At 44.2% G+C, this 23,763-nt stretch overlaps 1 protein-coding gene across 1 annotated transcript in view; it reads left to right on the top strand.

The window, feature by feature from the left end:
* Positions 1-2,034: 2,034 nt before the first annotated feature.
* Positions 2,035-23,763, top strand: part of sez6l (seizure related 6 homolog (mouse)-like) — a gene marked incomplete at its 5' end in the record, with an annotated part of 29,217 nt that continues 7,488 nt past the window's right edge. The window contains 10 exons of the mRNA XM_080018359.1: positions 2,035-2,122; positions 13,113-13,586; positions 15,242-15,381; positions 16,153-16,348; positions 17,204-17,389; positions 17,830-18,001; positions 18,243-18,409; positions 18,522-18,716; positions 22,368-22,506; positions 23,504-23,700. Of these exons, the coding sequence (XP_079874485.1) occupies positions 2,035-2,122; positions 13,113-13,586; positions 15,242-15,381; positions 16,153-16,348; positions 17,204-17,389; positions 17,830-18,001; positions 18,243-18,409; positions 18,522-18,716; positions 22,368-22,506; positions 23,504-23,700 (1,954 nt within the window). The remainder of the gene's footprint in view (positions 2,123-13,112; positions 13,587-15,241; positions 15,382-16,152; positions 16,349-17,203; positions 17,390-17,829; positions 18,002-18,242; positions 18,410-18,521; positions 18,717-22,367; positions 22,507-23,503; positions 23,701-23,763) is intronic.

Raw genomic sequence — 23,763 nt, 5'->3', positions numbered from 1 at the left:
CAGAGCGCTCCCTGCCGAGGCTTATCTTTTTTCACACGCGTCTCAGATGAACACACACCAGCTGAAGCGTGAGAACTAAAGAGGCACCCGGGGAGCAGGGGGAGATAAGGGAAGATGAAACGTGGGTGGGTGGGGTGGGGGGTGTAGACAAACTCAACTTTTTTTTGTGGGTGACATTCCCTCCTTCCAAATAAGTTCTCAGTCTCCATCCAAACAACACTGTATGTGTATCTGTGGCAGTTTCTCCGACCACACCCAGGGCCACTTGGATGGAATCCAATTTCAGGACCCTCCGGCACAGAGACACAGACAATGATGGGTTGTAGACATCAGTATATTGTAGACAGGAGGCTTTGGTGGAATTAGCCAGGAGCAGATCGAACAAGAGTCATGACTGGGCTCCTACCCTGAGTGTGTGTGTGTGTGAGATGGGGGTTTTAACCAGCTGCTCGTTAGCCCAACCAATGAGCAACAGGTATGCAGCCCCCCTGATCCAATCACCTAGATCCAGGTCAGGTGTGGCTGCTCAAACCATCCTACCATCCGCCTACCCCCCCTTGCCGGCGGTGGCTGCTGGGCAGAGCAGCAAGCTGCCAGCAGTCACCTGTGGTGGTTACCGTGCCTGCCTCTCCCCAAGTCCTCCGCCGGACCCCCGGGGTGCTGCCGCTGCCAGTCGGGAGAGGGTGCTGGGGCCGCCCGTTGACCCGCTGGTGGCTCCCGGGAGTCTTCAGGCGGCCCCTCTGTGTCCTTTCCCCGTGCCGGAGTCCCTGTTCAGGTGCCACTGTAGCAGTTTCTCCTTCCACACGCCATCCAAGTGGCATTTCCAGGGCCCTGCTGCACAGAGACAAGGACGACGATGGGTTGTAGACATCAGTTTGTTGTAGAGAGGAGGCGAGGTGGAACTAGCCAGGAGCAAATCAAACATGTGTCATGACAGGGCTCCTATCCTGAGTGTGTGTGGGATGGGGGTGTTAACCTGCTGCTCATTAGACCAACCAGTGAGCAACAGGTATGCAGCCCCCCTGACCCAATCACCTAGATCCAGGTCAAGTGTGGCTGCTCAAACCATCCCATCTCCACACCACAGTATCCTTCCCTCTTTTTGTTTTCTCCATGCATTACAGATCTCCATCTTCTTGTTCTATAAACAATGAGAGTGCCAGTTCAGTGTATTGTACAGTTCCTGCCCCGATCATCTTTACTCCTAAACCCTCGGATTTGTAGATCTGCTCCAGTGAAATGCAGCCACTTACACAGATTACCAGTCAGGGAGGAGATGAGTTGGAAGTCAATCCTCCATCCTCACCCCGCCCCATCCCTCCACCCAATCGGTATAGAACACAGGATAATGTTTGAGGTCTATCCAGTCTGTATCGGTAGACTCTCTTGCCTTGTATATATCTCACCGACACAAACCCCTTGGGGATTTTGAATTATCATCAATGTCGTGTGTAGGGGGGGGGGGGGGGGGTCCCTCGGAGAGACAGAAAGAGAGAGTGAGAGCAGACAAGATGAGAGAGTGCAGAGAAGAGAAGAGAAGAGAAGAGAAGAGAAGAGAAGAGAAGAGAAGAGAAGAGAAGAGAAGGGAGATAGAGAGAGAGGGAGAGGAGAAGAGAGGAGAGAGAGAGAGAAAGAGAGCAGAGGGGGGAGAGAGAGAGAGAGAGAGAGAGAGAGAGAGAGAGAGAGAGCGCATTGAGAAGAAGAGGACTGATCAGAGGTGAACGGCGGGGATGCTCATTCCGCCGGAGCTCCATACAGGGGAGGGGACGCTCTTGACACGCGGGGCCGTGCAGACGCGCTGATTCTCCGGGATAAACGGGGCGAGCGGCGTCGGGCTCGCCCGGGCGTCTTTACCGCAGTGCCGCTGGTGTTGTTGTGGCGCCGCGAGCCGCAGTGATCAGCCTTCCATCGTTTCTTCCTCCCTTCCTTCCTTTCCTCCCTTCCCTCCTCCCTTCCTCATCTGGTGTTTAAGAAAAACAAACAACAACAACAACAAAAAAAAACCCGATTCAAAACGGATCATCGGTCCGCATCATGCCGCACGGTCCTCGGATCCCCAACATCGCGCCCACGGTCCTGTGGATGGGACTGCTGTGGATCGGCGTCACGGCGGAGGGACAAGGTGGGCGAAATCAATGACAAACCGTGCAAATGTTGTCTGCGCGATGGGATCGATGGGGAGGTTTGTTTGTTTTGCTTTGTTTTTGATGAATAATCTGCTCAATATAGGTATCGCCGGAGGACTGTTTCGCACCGCTGAAGGATTCACCAAACATTATTTATTGTTCGGTTTTCCTTTTCTGACTATGAGGGAGGATGAATTCCTCCACTGTGTGAAAGCCCGTGCCGCCTGCAGGGGAAGCGAGGCATGTGGCGTCCCTGCGTGTGCCGTGGTCATACTTGTTTTTGCGTGGGTGATTTTCTTTTCTCTCTCTCTCTCTCTCTCTCTCTCTCCAAATAGTTGCGGCTGTTCCCAAGTGTGTTCACGTTGGATTGCACGCGTGATCGATAAGGCATCAGAATGTGTGGTGGGATCCGCAGCTACTCAAAAGCATCCGTTTGCGTCCGCCTGTGCGACGATCGATCGTCAAAATGCGCCCCCGATTGCCATAATGTTGAGCACGAGAAAGTTTTCCCTCTAGGAAAGTCCACGGTGTACAAAAGGACCCGAAAGTTTTGATTTTTTTTTGTCATATATCCTCTCCCCCCTTGTTATGATAAGACTCCTGCTCCTCGGCAATGCTGTAGGGTTTCAATTAATCGGGTGAATTGGGGACGGTAAATCAGACTTGAATGGGCCTTGGCTCCCACTTCCTTTTTTATAATTGTACACACACTCACACACGTACACGCACGCACGCACGAATGAATAGACACACACCCACGCACAAGCGCGCACACACACACACACACACACGGACAAGCGCGGATGCCTCTGCGTCTGACGGTGATGCAGGAGACACCTCTTTTCTGACCTCTGAACCCCGGAGGAGGTAACAGAAGGTATCAGGTTCGCTAAATGACTCCCACGGTTGAGTGGGTCCGAATGGAGGGTTCCACTGCGGCTTCGCGGGCGCTGACCACAGAGGAGAGGTCTACTTCAGAAGGTCTGGCTGTAGAGGTTGCGTGTGTGTGTGTGTGTGTGTGTGTGTGTGTGTGTGTGTGTGTGTGTGTGTGCGTGTGCGTGTGCGTGTGTGATTGCGTGTGTGCATGTGTGTATTTACTTGAATATGTGACTTAGTTCCTGGGCTGCGGGTGCCTTCCTTTAGTCTCCGGGATTATCCTTTCATAGGCTGGATGTGGAATTGCAGGATGACGCTGACACTTTCCTACAATGGAAGCAATTAACTGAAGCTTAACTTGAGTCTGTCTGTAGTAAGCCAGTGTTTTTGTGTGTGTGTGTGTGTGTGTGTGTGTGTGTGTGTGTGTGTGTGTGTGTGTATGTGGGTGTGGGTGTGCGTGTGTGTGCGCGTGTGAGTGTGTCAGATAGGGAGAGTGTGTGTGTGTGTGTGTGTGAGTGTGTCAGATAGGGAGAGTGTGTGGGTGTGTGTGTGTGTGTGTGTGTGTTTATTTGCGTTTATATGTCTCTGAGCTATTATTTGTGTCGAACTAGCGGCGTTTTCAGTTTGGCCCCGTTGTGTCTTGATTTCGACGTCAGCCAGCTGTATTTTTTCCAAAGCGTTTAAGGATTACTTTAATGTTCAGTGATGGGCCGTGACTCGCAAAGAATGTGCCCGGATACAAAAATAGGATTTATATGCCCCGCGGTTTACGGGCTTAGGAGGAGCATGCCACGTTTGATACACCTTTCAAAAAAAAAAAAAAGAAGATTTGTGATTCGGAATAGCGGTCCAATAATAACGTCCCTGGATTAAACAGACGGTTTGAATTTGGAGCGGATAAGCCGCGGGGAAGTCACGCGCTTTCCCTGGCATCCTTGTTACCGCCCTCAGTCAACGCTGATTGGCACTTTCGGCGGCGAAGCGGAGCGTTTTTGGATGTTAAATATTTCAGTGCCCGTTCGCTTCAAAGCCGGATCTAAGCCACCGCTCTGATGTTTCTATCTGCCTTTGATACGGGGATCCCAGTGAAGTGTCTGTTGACTCATTCGCTCAGGCAAAGCGTCTCCGTGAGCGCGCTAATGCTCCACCCAACTCGGAGCCGCGCCGAGGGCCGGAGCGAGGGCCCCCGCGCTTGTGAAGTTGTCAAGGCGACGTCTCTCCTGGAGTGCCGGAGCTGACTGTCGGAAGTGAGGAATATAGATAACATCGGTTCTACAGCCTGGGTCAACGAGAGGCAGCGTACCGCGGCGGTTCGGTTACACTTCCTGGTTTCTAGGTCGATTGATCGACTTGATCGATTAATCGTCCGATGGATCGATAAACCGTTGGATTGATCCACTTTCAGATTTATCGTCGAGCAGCCTTCTGAAGTGATGGGCTCACTCGCTCCTCAGCGATCTCGTTCGTGTTCCGGTTCAGGAGTCGTCCGTCTTCGCGACTGGGGACTGTCGAGTCTTTTCCGTTCAAGGTTCGAGTCTGGCATCACAATTGTGAAGAAGAACATGTTTTTCCAGAGAGTAACACTTTCCATTTGTGCTGTGTTTGATGTTCAATGATTTTTTTTTAATATATTGTAGGACTTGTATAATATCACATCTATTACAAAATCTATCAATATTTACCCTGGCATTTACTTCAACATTATCTTTATCCTAATTCTTTTCATCCTTTTATGTGATGGACACCTAATGAAAATATATGGCATTTATCTCAGAGCTTTTTATTCATTCATTATTTAAGATAGAGTGTTGATATGTGGGTCACTGCTGTTGCTGGTGTTCTTACTAAAAGCATTCCTCTCTTCCTTCCGAGCTGATTTCTATCCCAGTGTCCGTATTTCCCGTTACGCCCACAGCCTTCTCTTTTATTTACAAATTGAAAGCATAAAGACCATATACCTGCGACAGATCCTTTAATGTACACACACACACACACACACGCACACACACACGCACACACACACACACACACACACACACACACACATACACACCTACACACATACACACACACAAACACACACACACACACACACACAAACACACACACACACACACACATACACATACATGTACAGTACTCATTGATTACAGTTGGATATTAAACATACTGTATAGAGTCAAAGATGCATATAATTTAAAAATGTATACTCAACAAAATGATCATATCCTTCAGCCAGAATATATTCTCCTGTTATCCATAGCATCATTATTTTTACTTTTTAGATAGACAGACAGACAGACAGACAGACAGACAGACAGACAGATAGATAGATAGATAGATAGATAGATAGATAGATAGATAGATAGATAGATAGATAGATAGATAGATAGATAGATAGATAGATAGATAGATAGATAGATAGATAGATAGATAGATTGATAGATAGATAGATTGATAGATAGATTGATAGATTGATAGATTGATAGATAGATAGATAGATGGATTGAAAGATTGATAAACCTACAAATTAACAAAATATTATCTAAAAGAGAAAAAATCAACAAGAAAATTTGGAAAAAAATCAACAAGAAAAAAAGAAAAATAAGCCTAAAAATAAACTTACTGGACTTTTGGTCTATTAAGGTTAGACTAAATGTGACAGCCAGTCAACTCTGCAGACTTTTCTTTGCAGAACAAACACAGCAGGGTTTTCTCTCACAGAAAAGATAGGACTGTGCTTTTCTTCCATTGCTTTATTTCTTCTTTGTTTTGTGTTTTTTTTTTTTTTTTTTCTTCAAATGGCCCTTTCTATTGGCTCCCAATCGTCCCCTCTGGTGACTGCGAGAACACAGGAGTGTGAGGAGAGTTTCAATGACTTCTGGCTGCAAACACACTCACTCTGTGATTCTGATGGGGGTTGTTTTCTTCCCCAGTTGAAAGCTCGCTTCACACTGAATACGACAAACGACCACAACAAACTGGAAGTCCATTCATCCTGATGGAGAGTCGCAATGTGCTGCGGAATTTCAGAATTGGTCATTTCCAAAGTGTTAATAAAATGGTAATTTGCCATCTGAACACTGTTGTACTGGAAAAAACAAGTTCTCCCATTTTCTCCGACATATTTTGTGATGCACAGCTAATAGATGCGATTACTGATATGGTGTGATGTAAGCTTAAACTTTGCCCACACACACACACACACACGTATAAATACACACACACGCACACACAAACACAGAGGAACAAGGAACTGCTGTCTAAAGACTGTGTATTTCACGTTAAATTAAATTGTATTATATTTATTTATATTATTATTATTATTATTATTATTATTATTATTATTATTATTAATAATAATAATAATAATAATAATTTATTCCTTTATTTAGTTATTTTGTATGGATATACACAATGTATGTGTGTATCTGTATATATGTATATGTGTGTATGTGTATATATGTGTATATATATATATACTGTATACAGTACCTTTATATTATTTGGAATCTAAGTACATTTTCATGTACTTAGATGACTATATATACTTAGAATTTGTCACGGTTCATTGCTGTGCAGATAATTAGCATAAATAAGATAGATAGATAGACAATATAAAATAAAAAATAAAAAATTGCGCAAAATTTGGCAATATGCAATCAATTTCAAGATTAACTACAATCTACAAAAAGTAAAAATATAGAAATAAAAATAAAAAATAACAGTTAAAACATAAATCTACAAATAGACAATAAACCAGAAAAATTAACCCAAAAGTTGACATAACAATACAAATTTGGCAATATCTTGAAAACATTTTGAAAATATGAGCGATATAATAAATCCAACAATAAACCAGAAAAATAATATGGGCAGAAATGTGTGTGAATTTGAATTGTGAGAACTGAATACATTTTCAGTGAGTGCCAAATACAGTTTCAGAGCAAATTAATTCAATTTCATAATATTACATTCAGTTTCAGTTTCAGGTTTGTTGGAATCCAGCTCCGAATTAATCAATCCAATTTCAAATTATGATATTCAGTTTTAGTTTTTCATCAACTAGACGATCGAAAAAAATTGAAATATGTATATTTCCATTGTTTCTATCCTCGAGTTGATATGACAATAATATACAATAATAACACACCTAACAAATAGCAATAAACCAATTAAACAAGAAAAAAACATCTGTAGGAGCTGTAAAACAGAATATCACAGCACGTGGGAAGGAAACGCACAACTGCACAGACAGACTGCCCACACCTGTGTGAGAGAGACGGGGAGACGGAATGAGAGGGAATATAGAAGCGATAAGATGGAGAGAGAGAGGAGTGCCACAGATGAGGCCATCTGCTCGACTGAGCTGATCACTGGCACACACACGCACACAGACACACACACACGCGCACACGCACACACACACACACACACACACACAAATAGACTAAATCTCTCTCACACATAAAGACCAGCTGGAACTTATTTCTTCGGACTGTGCAAAAGGATTAGATTTGTTTTTCCGTCTGGAAATAGATAAAAGCAGCGCATCTCACCCTGTCAGGTGGTTAAGAAGACGGCTCCTGTGAATCTATAAACTGGACATCTGTCACAAATTGTTGTGATGAGGGGTTCGCAAACCTGGTTGATCCATGCCAGCCTGTCAGTCCACTGTTGCCGTCACGGCTGCTGAGATTTCAAGCTCTCAAAACATGCAGTCTTTTCCTGGAAACTCGCCCCCAGACCAATCAATCTCAGCGCTCACCCCACCCGGACTACACCGCGTGCATCCCCAAACGTGTTTTGCGACGGGCCGAAAACACTTAGTTCTTAGGCAAACAAGCCAAAGACAAATAGTGATGCAAAATCGATGAAAAACGGAATAAATCTGTTGACTGAGTGACCCTTGAACGGCCATATCGCCAAAGAAAGTCAAACGACAAAACCTGTACCGAAACGCAAGCATTTCAGAGGTGGAGGGCGTTTCCAACTTTTCAAAACTATAGAACTGGGTTTGTTCTCAAAAATGTAAACAATTGAGAAACGATGTACCATCTATTATCTTGATTAATGAAATTTAGCAGTTAATACCTCATGTCCGTGTGAGGCCACTGTACTAGCTCACAGCGATAGGAGGGGCGACAGCAGAGAGGTCGGAATACTGGCGACGAAAAGTTCAGCTCTTTTTGGAGATTTGGCTGTGTTTGTGTGTGTGTGTGTGTGTGTGTGTGTGTGTGTGCGCGTATATATATATATATATACGCTCAGTGCTCGAGCAGACTTTTAATTTAGCCTTCATGAGATGAAGTAAAGAAATCTGACAGTGATGCCTTTAAGAGCATCACTAGACTGACACTCGATAAGCGATCTATGTGAACCCGTCATCACAGGTGTGAGAAAAACACAACTGAGAGCTGCCCCCTGACAGTCGAATGGGGAGGAATGGGGCACAACTCGTAGCTTCGTTAAGATTATTGTTATGCGCGTTGCGCATGGAGAGGCGGTGATCGGGGAGAGAGTGACGCGCGGTTTCGTTCCATACGCACCTGTTTCGTCCCATAAGGAGACGTAAAATGAAATAACCTACATCTAAAATAAAAACACTTTTGGAGCGCCACATCGCTAGCGCGCAGGGAGACAGGTGCGCAAAATGCGCCCCTATCGCCGCCTATACCGTCTATGGGAAGACCCTGCCCCCAATGGTCGAATATTTGCATTTAACAGACAAATCCGATGAGACTGACAAAATTCTAAATCGGGTACAGCCCTAAACACAATGCATCACATTCTTTACGAGGTTGTGGTGTGATTTTAATTGGGAGACACCAAGTCAAGTTTTGAGGCAAAAAGGCAGCCTAGCAGGCAGGGCAGAAGGGGCGTAGAAGCCTGTGGCGACGGCAAGTTGTCTGACAGAATTAGCTCCACAAGTTACGCGTCATCAGAAAACAAGGTGACGTTTGACTTTTTAATGGTCTTAAGATGTGTTCCCCGCCAGGGCCTTTAGGTGTGTACGTGCATGAGGTGTATCTGTGTACTTATTGATATTGTATTACCACTGTAGTACTAGTCACTTTCGGACGTTTTTGTTTTTTTTGTTTTTTTGTTTTACTGGATTTGTTTAGTTATCTTGTTGTCTGCATATGAGGGAGCACGTTGAATTCCTTTTGTGTAAAATTGGAGGAAGGTTTTCGGCACAATTTGAGCTTTCTTTCAATAACCGTTCCACGAAATGATATTGAACGTGTGTTTGCACTGAGTGTCTGTAGTTTCCTTCAGTTATGCGCTGATGTCAGGTCAGTTTTGATTGGGTTTATTCAGTAGCTGTTCTGCTGTAAGCTTCAGGTCATTCCACCAAACCGACTCTCTACTCGGTTAAAGCGCAATTGTAATTGTAACATAACACTGATTAGTGTGTGTGTGTGTGTGTGTGTGTGTGTGTACTGTATGTGTGTACTGTATGTGTGTGTGTGCGTGAGTGTGTGTGTGTGTGTTTTCGCGCTTTCTGCACTCGCAGCACAGAGGAAATTATAAAGCAGGCTGTGAGTTTTCTTCCCCAGGGCCCGAATTTGAACGGCAGACAGACGTCCCAAATGCTGTTTGCTTACAAGAGTCATTATCTTTTGGAAAGGTCCGCCCCCAGTCAGCACTGAGCGTGTGCAAAAAAAAGCAATGAAGCGCTCCGTCGGCTGAGTTATTGCGCTCGTCAAGTCATTTGTTCACGAGTGGGTGTTTTGATTGATTTAACCTATAAATGTGACTTGGCTCCACATCGATCCGCACACAGCGTTGGACAGAATTATAAAACTATTAATTGCTACCAAACTCATAAATTCACCAATTCACACGGCTGCCCAATAGGTCCAACCAAATATTTAACTGGATCGGACTTCATTTTGTTGCTGCTGGCCGCGCATATTTGATGTTCATTTTTTGCTGTTATTATGATTGCCGTTGTCCAAGGAATTTCCAGGTATTATCTGACGTTTTATGTGCATTATATATCATAGTGAAAAATATGCTCGGAGTTAGACATTAATTACAGCTACATCTCCCAGGGGGTACGACCTATAGCTTATTTTTAATTATCCGTATCTAACTGGTCCCATTTCCCTGTGAAGAACATAAGCTATCATTAGAGGCAGTTGTCTTTAAGTATTTTGGATCACTACGATGGAAAATGTTAAAACCATTTGCTCAGCACAAATAGTTATCCATATCCATCCGCATTACTGGCTTGATGTGATGCCGTGACAAGAAGTTCGGCTCTTTTTGGTGATTCGGCTCCTTACGAGTGACTTGGTTAAACGATTTGTTCAATTTTTCAGGTCTTACAGTAATGTGACTCAATCAACAAGGATAAGTGGTCAACGCTTGAAATAGTCCTTCCCCCAATCTGTAATATGAGCAAGAAGACCCTCAGAAGAGCCATCTAAGAATTGTTATCAATTGCACAAATAGCGTATAAAGTGCTTGACCTTCACTCAAGTTTCAGCCCAGTTGGTTTTGCGTTGGACTCATGTTGGTCATTAGTCATTTTCCTGTTGTATGTGGTGTAGTCGATGTTGCTTCATGGGGAATTAACAAGCAAACCCGCGGACACTATGGCTGGCTATAAGCAGAAGAGGCTTGTTCCTCAAAATATCATTGCTTGTGCTTTCTCAGAATTTAAATGTGTGCACATGTCTGAAAGAGGGTGTATGCAAAATATGCAAACCCTGAATCAGGGCGTATGCCAGGATGCACTATGTTAACAATTCTGTATTAAATATTAACTAACATTAAAAACTGGCCATCTTTTTCAAAACAAAGAAATAGTAATAATTCAAAAATGCTCGTACTTTTTATGTCCTTGTGCTGTAGGTCTAGAGGCATAATCACAAATTAAGTAATTAAAGACATTAGATATTGAAGAAAAGTAGTTACAATTTGCTAAGCAGCTTAGCTGTTATTTGATTGCGTTGTACCTGGCTGTAAATAGACAGTATGGCTAACAGAAGGCAGGAAAGAGGATTATATGCCAATCATTAAATTCTACATACCCCAAGCTATAATTTACATATACTGTGTGTGTGTGTGTGTGTGTGTGTGTGTGTGTGTGTGTGCGTGCATGCGTGCGTGTGCGGGCGTGTGTGTGTGCGTGTGTGCGTGTGTCTGGCGTGTGATAATTGACTCAATTCTGTTTGTCTACAAGATCTACAATATTCAACCACTATAAGTCAAATGGTTTTATTTGTTGTGGTTTGAAACACCACAACATCACCGATCACTTCAGGCAATTTTTTGTCTCTTCACTTTGAAAAACAAACTGATGTATAAACAAACTTAAAAAAAGTAGAAATTCGCATTTCTGTTGTTAGTTTTTCAATTGAACACCCCCTTTATTTCATTCGACCTCGTTTTCCTTCGTTGCTGATTCCCATGATTTCATCAGATTTATTTTAGCAGATGCACTTATTTCGATGCAGCCCACAGGAAGCCCCGCCCACCGTGATTAGTCATAAAAATTGAAGTTGCTGAATGTTTTATAATGCCGTGTTCAAGGTTCGTAGACATTAAGTCTTCAAACCTTTAATGATTTATTTAATGATTTCCTTAACGGTTTTCATCCCCCTTTTTTGCAATTTTCATAAATCATATTAACTCATAAATCATGATTTGCTTTGAATCAAGATGAATTTATTGAATTTAACCGTGGGAATGAATGAATAAGCGAATGGATTTTTTTTTGTTTTGCCAAAATATGCTGTCTACAGTATACTACGTTTCCCAGGGAAGACCGACTTTGGCAGCAGCTCTACTCCCTTGTTTAAAGTAAAATATTTCAGGCTTATGGAGAAGATGGTTTGAGAAAATAACTGATCTCACTGTGAATGTTTGAGTATTAGTGATGTGTTTGCATGTCTTGTTGGTTCAACTGCAAATTAAAAGCCAACGGCATCAGGAATAATGTGTGTGTGTGTGTGTGTGTGTGTGTGTGTGTGTGTGTGTGTGTGTGTGTGTGTGTGTGTGTGTGTGTGTGTGTGTGTGTGTGTGTGTGTGTGTGTGTGTGTGTGTGTGTGTGTGTGTGTGTGCGTTGGGGGTACATGCTGTTCCATGCATTTTGGAACTACGATGCTGGAGATGCCACTTTAACATGCATGAAGGAGCAGTTTGCTTGTCTCTGCATTTTCTTTCTTCTCTGTACACTGTTCTCTCTCTCTCTCTCTCTCTCTCTCTCTCTCTCCCTATCCTTTGCTCTGATCCTCTCACGCCTCGCTGCCCCCTCTCTCTCCACTCCAATCTCTAAATGTGAACGTGCTCGTATGCTTGGCTTGTAAATGTGTGTGTGTGTGTGTGTGCGCGTGTGTGTGTGTGCGTGTGTGTCTGTGTGGCCGCGTGTGTGTGCAAAAGGAGGACAGCTTGTGCTTTGCTTGACAAACCGCCCTTCTCTTGATAAGACCATCAGGACTGTGACCCAGCCCCCCAAACCAGCCTTCTATCAAATGACTCATTCAGTGTGTTTACTGTACATACACTTGAATGAGGCGATCATAATGGGGTTAATGCAATATTCAAAAAATTGAAACTGTCACATAAACACCTTGCCCTGATTATCTTCAACTCTAAATCCTTTTTTTGTGGCATGTAGATAGGATCGGCGTATTCAAGTTGCGCGTGCGCCACAAAACCCAGCGATTCACGCCGCATATATTTCACCCAGAGTTTGAAAGACTTGTTTAGGCAGACAAACAACAACCGACGCCAGGGACAACGCCGGTAAACACGTGCACTTTTGGACGCAAAGTGAGAGCGTTTTTATGTTGAGCTTGATGAGGTGAGATATTTGGCAAGAACTAACATGGGGACATGTTCAAGGAAGTTGTCGTCGACGGAGGTCTTTCTCCGGAGGTCTTTCTCCGGAGGTCTTTCTCCGGAGGTCTTTCTCCGGAAGGTTGTGCAAGTACTTCCCGTCGACATCCTCAAATAAACTCACGTTTTTCAGTAATCACATTATGCAAAATCGTAATCTTACCTTATATAACTTATATAACGCAAATATTGAGCTTAATTTGGGTATTTAGTGCATGTAAACGCACTGATTGATTGCCGTTGTTGTTCTCTTTTCAGACAAAGTCATCCACACTCCTCCCTTCTCTCCGTCCTCCTCTCCAGATGCGACGGGGAACAGGGAGGAAAGAAGAGGCCCCGGCGGCCTGGTGGCCGGGAGCCTGCTGCAGTCGGTGCTCGTGCACAAAGACCGGCTCCTCTCTCAGACGGGGAAGGAGATGCTCCCCTCTGCTCTGCCCCAGAACCTGCTGCCCCTCCTGGGCAGAGGACTGAGCGTTGGCTCCCTTCCCGGAAGTCACTCCCTGGAGCAGGAGGGAGGGGGGCTGCTGCGGAGGATCAAACCCCCGGGGTTCTCCTCCTCCTCCACCTCGAGCCCGACTATCGATCCGCTTCCCACCAAGACGTTCTCCTCCCCCCCGCCAGAGATCCGGGAAATCCAGCCTGGCACGCATGCCGGCGGTCAATTGTCTGACATCCCCACCGTCCCCACGGCGACACACAACACGGACACGGAGAGTGAGGCACCTCCATTGGGTGAGAGTGGCGCTGATTTTGTCTGCTCCTCCAAGGATTCTGTTTTATATCCCTGCTGTAAAATAATGTTCCCCACCCTTTTCTCCTCCTACGGCACACTTTTTACAACAAAATAATCCCACGGCACACTATCAAACTGTTTACCACGAAAAAAGGTCGGAAACATGGAGAACTGTGCTTAATATTTTAGCCGACTAAAAGCAATGAGAGACTCATATACAATTAGTTTGTAGTGAATAAAAAAACGATTTTAATTGACTCAGGAGTCCTTTATAAGAGGACTTAAAGAAAGTCCAAGGCAAAAACAAGGCCAAGGCGGCTCAATTCATCTCCAATGTGACTGATTTACTCTTTGCAACCCACTTAAATATATTGTTTTGACAGAATTACTAAACGATCCGTGAGAGGATTCCATTCACAACTCAAGAGCAGAGGCGGACTCTTCCGACTCTTGTCCATCGTTCGCGGGAAGTCCTCCCTCGCTCACCGCGCAGTATCGCAACTGAATCAGACAAATCAACAGAAGAAAATCGAACGGCTCGTTTTACCGAGTGGCTCGTCAAGAACCCAATCTCAAAAAACACGTATCGTTATCAATCTCATACCTCTTCAACTGCACAAAAAGCCCACAAACACCTGCTCACATCTGGCATTTCTCTTTAGTGGGAAAGGTTACACCCGGCATTCATTCCCGGGGCAAATGGCCCCTGCAATAGTCACGGGATCCGGCTCCGATCAGCTCTGTCGGAAACATGACACCTGGGTTTGAAGCACAGCGGAGAACCCCCACGCTTCCTCTCGGGCTCTGAGCCACTCCAGCTCACCGCCCTAAGCCGGTCTCTGAGTCGGAGGAGCATCCCGAAGGACCGGGCCCGATGCGCGCGCACCGCATGGATATCATGTCGATTACGCACATTTTAGTAATTTTTGTATTTTTAGAGCGTGGGGTGTCATGCATGAAATGTATGACATGTATGTATATGTATGTGACAAATAACCTCTTTAAATCTCGAATCTTGAATCTTGATATTCCATGCTGCTTCCACCGTTTTTTCCCCAATCACACTGGAACCATGACACGCCCCTTTTCCGGCATGTTTGTGACGTTGAACGTGAAACACAGGAAAAAATAGAAGGGCAGCCTCGTCTCCTGGCCACGGCAACAGAGTCAATCGCCATATTTTTAGCGGGTTTACCCGTATTTTAAAAAACACGCTAATTTTGGTGTAAAAACGGTATCAGAGTGAGTGTTGTTCTCCTGAACACAGAGCTTGTATTCTGGCTCGAACTGAAGGATTCGATGAATTAGTGCAGCCTTGCAATTTTGATCTTGCAAAACAACAGATAATTTCCATTATTTTATTTTTTTATTGGAATTATTAACATTTTCACACGGTGCACTAGTGGTTGAAAAATATAATACATGAAAAACAAATAAAAAAATAATAAAGATCTTGACATAAGAAATAATTTATAGATATATCATATAAATATACTGTATATATAATTAATTTGGATCCCTCTATAAGGGATAATAATATTATATTATTATTAAGGGATAATAATATGATATTGTTATTATCCCTTATACAGGGATCCAAATCAATTCTGTTCTAAGACCAGACTCTAAACTCTTGTACACTCTTTTCCTCTAGCTGCGTCAGGGTGTATGGTGAATTTCTCCGACCCGGAAGGATACATCGACTCCTCCGATGATCCCCCCGTAGCAGATGGTACACTGTTCCACTGCACCTACACCGTCACAGTGTACACGGGCTTCGGAGTGGAGCTGCAGGTACAGTTTACTGTACTAAAGTGTTACGCACTCACCACATCATATACATCACACCAGCATTTCCCAACCTTTTCACACACACCTTTTAGAACAAATAATCGGAGAACTAAAAATGTCACAAAACGTCACAACTAGGGTACAGTAGAGTACACTTATTATTATGGCCTGCTTATACAGTAGTTACTGATGCAAGACTCGCAAACGATTTGTTCATAGCGAACAAACGGTTTAAATGACTCAGGAGTCGGGAGATAGTGTGGTCGAGCGATTGAATGTTCAACTCAAAATAATAAGAAATAATAAATGATGACTGATGATGTCTAAAGGTCTAAGCATTTGCCGTAATTCATATTGAACGTGACTGATCCACACTTTGCGCACCAACTCTTCTGGCTCTCATTGGTCGTTGTCAGGAAGCCCTCGCTCGGCGTGTGCTACCCCGACCGAATCGAACGAACCAAGAGTCTGAAAAATTGAACGACTCCTTACTCTTTACCGCGACTCGCAATGACCGAACATCAAAAACGAGTCGAACCTTTCATCACTAACAGCGATCGCTGTCAGTGAGAAACGCGAGCTCGTTCTGATGAGCACAGAGCTGCTATTCAGGCTGGGAATAATGCATCAGTAGAGCTTTGCAAATTTTGATCTTGGATTTATTTTAGGTGGCATTTGAATGGTTTTCACATTAGCACGGAGGTTAAAGACCACCGCATTGCACTGTATTCCACCGCACTCAACTACCTCAACTCTCTCCCTCTCTCCGGGCAGGTAAAGAGTGTGAACCTGACGGAGGGTGAGCAGCTCTCCATCCGAGGGGTGGATGAGAGCGGCGGCACCTTGGTTCTGGCCAACCACACCCTGTTGGTGGAGGGGCAGGTGATACGCAGTCCCACCAACCGGCTCTCTGTCTACTACTGCTCCACTCCGGAGGGAAGCATGGGCACCTTCCAGCTGCACTATCAGAGTAAGCCCGCACACACACACACACACACACACACACACACACACACACACACACACACACACACGCACACAAACACGCACACACACACTGAACATAGACACACACGGAGCACACACACACAAACACACACACAGAGCACACACACACACACACACACACACATACACACACACACACACACACACACACACACACACGCACACTCACCCACAGACACAAATATACTGTACATAGACACAGACAGACACACACACACACACACACACACACACAGACACTGAACATAGACACACACAGAGCACACACACACACACACACACACACACACACGCACACACACACACACACACACACACACACTCACCCACAGACACAAATATACTGTACATAGACACAGACAGACACAGACACACACACACAGACACACACACACACACACACACACACACACACGCACACACACACACACACTGAACATAGACACACACAGACACAGTGTGAGTGTGTGTGTGTGTGTGTGTGTGTGTGTGTATGTGTGTCTCGTTCTCAAATTGGTTTGAATAAAATAGATGTGACAGGACTAGAGAGGAGACACCTTCTCTTTAGCTTCCTAGGGAACCTTTTACAGGGAGATGGGATCTAAAAAGATACAATGGCATAGCATTGCCTAAAAAGGATAGAATAGCCTAACATAGAGTACAATAGAATAGCATAGCATAGAATAGGATGGTTTGTTGAGATTAGTTAGTGAAGAAAGGTGATGGAGGAATGGAGGAATGAATTTGCCTTGCACTTTACTGATTACTGTTTTTGTTTATATCCAGTATGTTATGGTTTTCCCAATGTTTCCCGTAGTTTTCAGACTGAGCTGTGCCCTGCCGAGAAGGCCCCATTTCGGGGAGGTGTCCGTGCTGGACCTATTGCCCGGAGGGACCGCGCGCTTCCACTGCCACATGGGCTACCACCTGCAGGGGGCGCCCACCCTCACCTGCCTCAACGCCTCGCTGCCAATATGGAGTGGCAAGGAGCCAAACTGCAGGGGTGAAGGCAACATCAATCCTAAACACATCTGCAAATGATAAACTAATAAAGTATGCCGTTAGGTGAACAGTCTGGAAAAAAAGCCCAAAATAAATTGCCAAATAAAAAACTAAAATGTCCAAATGTGCAGAATATACAAAATGTGATGCAATGCACAAGATGAGTTCAGTTAGGTTGATCATATGGCTGTAGGTATAAAATATAAATAAATTATATACTGTACAGGATAAATAAATATGTATACAATGATACAGGCAAGGATAACAATGTATGAGTAGGTATAATTTATTATTATGTTATTATTATTACAGAATTGTTATTACAATATTATTGCATTATAACAACTACAGTTTTATATATATATATATATATATACACACCAAATGCAGCAAATCTGTACAGTGTCTTGATTTTAGGCCTGGATGTTTGACTTCCTGCAGCTCTTTGTGGAGGTTTGGTGAGGAACGCCACCGTAGGGAGGGTGCTGTCCCCCTCTCCTCACCCTGGTCCTAACGCCACCCAGGACCACTCCTGCTCCTGGTCCCTGGAGGCTCCCAGGGGCCAAAGGCTGCACCTACACCTGGAAAGACTTGCCCTGGGACCCACTGACAGGTGTGTGTGTGTGTGTGTGTGTGTGTGTGTGTGTGTGTGTGTCTGTCTGTCTGTCTGTCTGTCTGTCTGTCTGTCTGTCTGTCTGTCTGTCTGTCTATATCTATCTATCTATCTATCTATCTATCTATCTATCTATCTATCTATCTATCTATCTATCTATCTATCTATCTATCTATCTATCTATCTATCTATCTATCTATCTATCTATCTATCTATCTATCTATCTATCTATCTATCTCAGGCTGGTGTTGTGGAGTGGTCTGGACGCTGGCTCTGTGGTGCTGTTTGACTCGGGGCGTGGAGGGCCAATCCCCTTCGAGGGAGTTATCAGCGAGGGCCCTGCTGTCAGGGTGCAGTTCATCACCGATCAGCCGAACCACATCACAGGCTTCAACATCCGCTACGAAGGTACCCAGCGTAGATCTTACGGATACGTACCCCCCCGCCCTCCCCCCAAAAAAACGCTAAATGTAATACCCCTTACTTTCAAGCGCCTCTTTCCTCGTTTCCTCCTTCACAGCTTTTGAACGTGGCCATTGCTATGAGCCGTACCTCCAGAACGGCAACTTCACGACGTCGGACCCGACCTATGGCGTGGGAGCCGTGGTCCAGTTCAGCTGCGACCCGGGCCACTCGTTAGAGCAGGGGCCGCCGGTTATTGAATGCATAAATGCAAGGGATCCGTACTGGAATGACACAGAGCCACTGTGCAAAGGTATGTATATGTACTTAGTATGAGAGTGTCATTCGGAGCAGTGTTTCCACTTTAATAAGTTACAATGGAAATTGGCCTTTGTGTTGCAAGATCAAAAACACAAGGGTGTAATAATTCCTGCCATAAAAGCAGCTCTGTGTTCATCAGAACAAGTTTCCCTCTGAAAGTGTCGACGATTCGTGGTGATAAAAGATTTAAAAAAATGTTGAGATTCAGTTCTCACCAAATGCCAAACTTAACGCACCAACTCAAAAGTGTATGTAAGTGTACACGTCACAGTGTGGTTTAAATGTGCATGATAATCGATATAAATGTGATATAGAGTTGTGTATGTAATATCGTGTTTCCAAAAGATTTTTATGTCATCATTTTGCGTTCATTGAGTTGACTAAATAAATAGCATACATCTTGGCCATCCTGCTTTCTTTCCCACGTAGAGGGCGCCAGTTCAGCCCTGCGTAGACATGTTGGTCCTTTAGCCCTCTTACCCATCTATTTTAGAAAGTTAAGTTCTTGTAAGTTGTCTTACTAGCAGTTAACTCATACCGCTTTCACACCAAAATTAAACAAAAACATAAAACATAACATAAAAATAGGTGATTGATGCCTTTCCCATTGCCAGGAGAGGACTAAGCCTTTTTGATCCCGGCAAGATATCAAGCAGGTTTAATATCTGGTCGTGTTGGGATCCAGTCGGGAGTGACGCAACGAGCTACAGCCAATGAGAGCAGACACAGAGTGGGGGGTGGGTACAGCAGACAGAAACACACAAATACCTATTTTACTTTTCTTCTCTAGGTTTTTAATATATTTTTTTTAATTCTGCTTTTATTCGTCATTGTACAGTTATCAAGAATATAATAAAAAATAAATAATCCTGTCCCACGCATTGGTTATCACAACATTTCCACTTCTCGCGTGTGTTTTCGTCACTAAACGTAGTTTGGAGACCCGACACACCCGTCGGGGATTCCTCCTGGTGGAAAATCTTGTAATGTGTGGCCCCCTGTCGCTGATCAGTCATGTAGTGTGAAACCACAATGACTTTGATTGGTAGCTCAGGCGGTAGAGCTGGTTGTCTAGTAATCTAAAGGTCGCTGGTTTGATCCCTGGCTCCTCCTGCTACCATGCCGTAGTGTCCTTGAGCAAGACACTTGATCCTGAAGGCTGCGTATATCGATGGTGGAATAATTGTAAGTCGCTTTGGACAATAGCGTCTGCTTAAATGTAAATTTTAGTTGGCTAAAGTAACCTTATAGGAACCCATTTGCAGGCAAATAATCTAACGTTTTATAATTCTACAAGATAAGCTAACTTTCTGCCTGTAGGAGGCTAATCCTCACTGGAGGGAATAAGTGACAAGGGAGAGAATTTTACTGGTACTAGCAGTTTAAAATATTTACTTAAGCTTTGGGGGAGAAAGAAGTGGCCCGTTATCTTGGTCATGACAGGCCTGTAGGTCCCCTTAACCTTGCTAAATCTCCTCCTAGCGGACCGTAGCTCCTGTTTCGGAAAGCTCCCGCAATAAAATTTGATCATTCAAAAGTAAAAGTTACAAGATCACTCAAGGAAATAAGAAGGGTTGTTCAGAAGGGCCTATCTTACCCATTCCCCTCTTTCAACCCTTCGTGGAGAAGCTTCTGGGTCCTCGGGGGCGGAGGTGCCGTAGATGTGTGGACGGTCACGGCTGGTCTGAGAAGCGGTCGAAGTTAGTCATCCAGATTACCAGTTATTTCCTTTCCCTCACTTATAGAGTCCCACAGGAATGAGTCCTGCAACCCATAAATAAGTTTGCGTTTTTGCAAAAACGAAATTTGCGCACCCCTGGCGATCAAGCCGAGATGCGCCGCCACCGGTCTCCGCGCCCCTGGTGTTCCGACGACCCTTTTTTTTTTTTTTCCCCCCTCCGCTCCGTCTGAAAGTCTATTTTTTTTTTTTAATCGGTTTTTGGTTAGATACCTGAAGTAAGGTCTGTGGTTAACATCAGCTTAAGAGGTTTTCACGGTTTTGTTCTATGACATAAAAGAAGTGGGTAAATACCACACGCGTGGATTTTGAAGCTTTAATGCATTTTTAAAAAAGGGGAGTTAACAAGTGCCTAAATGAGACTTCAGGGGTTGTCAGGGACATTAAACGTTATCAAGCTGAACACGGAAAGTCATTAACTCACTAGTCTGCCTTTTACAGCTTCTAGGTGTGTTTATATATGCAAAATATTCTAACCTCAAGCTTTCCAGGTGCGTGTGTATCGTTTACCTCGGGAAGAGATGGCTGCAAGCCTTGTGGAGGCAGTGTGGTGCTCTGGGCAATGACCTGCTGGAAACCTTGGGTGCTGGCGTTCATGTGGATGTTACTTTAACACGTACCACCTTCCTAAACATTGTTGCAGACCAAGTTCACCCCTTCATGTCAATGTTTTTCCCTGATGGCAGTGGCCTCTTTCAGCAGGATAGTGCATCCTGCCACACTGCAAAAAGGATGTTCAGGAATGGTTTGAGGAACATGACAAAGAGTTCAAGGTGTTGTCGTGGCCTCCAAATTCCCCAGATCTCAGTACGATCGAACATCTGTGGGATGTGCTGGAACAACAAGCCAGATCCATGGAGGCCCCACCTCACAACTCAGAGGACTTAAAGGATCTGCTGCTAACGTCCTGGTGCCAGATACCACAGGACACCTTCAGAGGTTCAAGTTTCATCCAAGTCGATCCACATACGGTGCAGAAAATCGTGAAAAACTGAGAGTGTTTGACCAGAAGTAGCCAAACGTTCATGCATCACCGACACGTCAACGTTAGAAAAAGTCCTTATGAATGTGCAGGTTGTGGTTTCAAGCGTCCATTCGTGTCGTGCGCGGTGCCTGGTGTGGAGTCAATCGCTCTGTAGTGGTTAGAGGTTACAAACTAGGTATGTGTGTGTGTGTGTGTGTGTGTGTGTGTGTGTGTGTGTGTGTGTGTGTGTGTGTGTGTGTGTGTGTGTGTGTGTGTGTGTGTGTGTGTGTGTGTGTGTGTGCGTGTGTGTGTGTGTGTCTTCTTAGCTGTTTGACGCCAAACATTTGTTTGATTGATATTTTATCTCTTTGGTCTTTTTGTCAATAAAGACATTGTTTTTGGATCTAACCCCGTGTTAGATGCTGCGTTCTGTTCCTCCTTACGCGGGATTCAAGGAAGTCCATAATGGGTTTCATTTTATACAATATACAATAAAAAACGAACCTGACAATAAGCAGTAAACCTAAAAATAAACAACTAACAATACAAAAAAAACAGTAACCTAATGATAAACAATAAATATTAAAACCTAAAACTGGTCAAAAAGCAATAAAACAAACCTAAAGAATATACAAGAAAATCGGTATAAAATTAACTTACAACAAATCCTAAAAATGAACTAGGGTAAGAAATATTTTTTACAATAAACCAGAAAAATAAACGTCAAAATAAACAATGAAAATCAAAATGTACTCTGTGTCAACAATTCATATTCTGCTATTTGTGCAGTTTTATGCAATTTTGCATAAACATATGTGGAATAAGGATGTAAGCAAAATGGTAATCACAATATACAGTAATGTTTATTATACACACTGGTCGATTATAAATAGCTATTATTAAATGTCATCATGTCATCGTCTTCTTTTTCTCTGCTCCAGCGCTGTGCGGTGGCGACCTGGCAGGTCCAGCGGGGGTGATCCTGTCTCCAAACTGGCCAGAGTGGTACGGGGAGGGGGAGGACTGCAGCTGGAGGATTCACGTCGGGGAGGACAAGCGGGTGCTGCTCGATGTACAGCTGTGAGGAACCCTTTCTCATCAGACTGACAGACTCTCATTCGGACTGAAAACATGTCACAGAAACACAAAATAATATTCGTCAAAACGTATTTCATTGCATTCTCACCGTAAACCAGCCACCATTGTTCTATTCCTTTGTACTGAGCCAGTTGCTATGACGAACAAGCCTGTTACATTAAAACATGGAAAACAATCACATAAAAAAAATGTAATATGTAAAAATGATAAACAAAAAATATATGAAAAAAATACAGTTTTGCTGCAGGCCCCCTGCAATTCCCAGGGGAACCTAGGGCTGTCTTTGACAGCCCTAGCATTACAGTAAGACTTTGAGCCTTTCAAAAAGCGATTGTATGCAAATCTCCCATGCTACCTCCTGACACCCTTCTCAGAAGTATCATCTCAGAAGTAGTTGTATGGTTTTGCAGGAAAAACAAGTTTCATCAGCTTCTTGAGCCTCCTGCTTCCATGCTGCATATGTACATTCTTTTATTATTATTATTATTTATTATTTCTGAGTTATATTAGATTTGTAAAGTGTGTGTGGCAGTTTCGCTCACCACATGCCATCTAAGTGGCATTTTCGGGGACCTCCGGCACAGAGACACAGAAGATGGGATGTCACACACACGGTTTATTGTAGGGAGCAGGCTAGTTGGAATTAGCACCGGAGCAGATGGACACGTGTCATGACAAGGGCTCCTCTTCTGAGTGTGTGTGGAGATGGGGGTTTTACCTGTTGATCGTTAGACCAACCAGCGAGCAACAGGTATACGGCCACTCTGATCCTGGGCTATAATCACCTACACCCAGGACAGGTGTGGCTGCTCAAACCACACCATCCCCACACCACAGTGTAGTTCTATTTTTGAAGGTATTTCTTAGCTGATAAATATCCAAGCCTTGTTCAGGTATCTAAGGTCATAGTAAATGCCTCCAGGAAACCAAATAGAATAGAAGTCAATCAGGTACGTTCTTCCTCTTTCCCCGCCCTCAGACTCAACATCAGTGACAGCGACATGCTGACCATCCTGGATGGGGACGAGGTCACCACGCGTATCCTGGGTCAGTACGTCGGGGGGAGCGGCCCCTTCAAGTTGTCCTCCACCACGCCCGATCTGACCATCACCTTCCACTCGGACCCCGCCGGTCTGGTTTTTGGCAAAGGGGAGGGCTTCATCATCAACTACATGGGTGAGGAACAAATATAATATCTATGATATAATATCATATAAAGTATTTGTAGTTGAAATGAGT

The sequence above is a fragment of the Zeus faber genome (genome assembly GCF_960531495.2).
Source record: "Zeus faber genome assembly, chromosome: 17".
Classification (NCBI taxonomy): domain Eukaryota; kingdom Metazoa; phylum Chordata; class Actinopteri; order Zeiformes; family Zeidae; genus Zeus; species Zeus faber.
The sequence above is the reverse complement of the archived record's forward strand: the minus strand, read 5'-3'. Positions and strand labels throughout refer to the sequence as shown.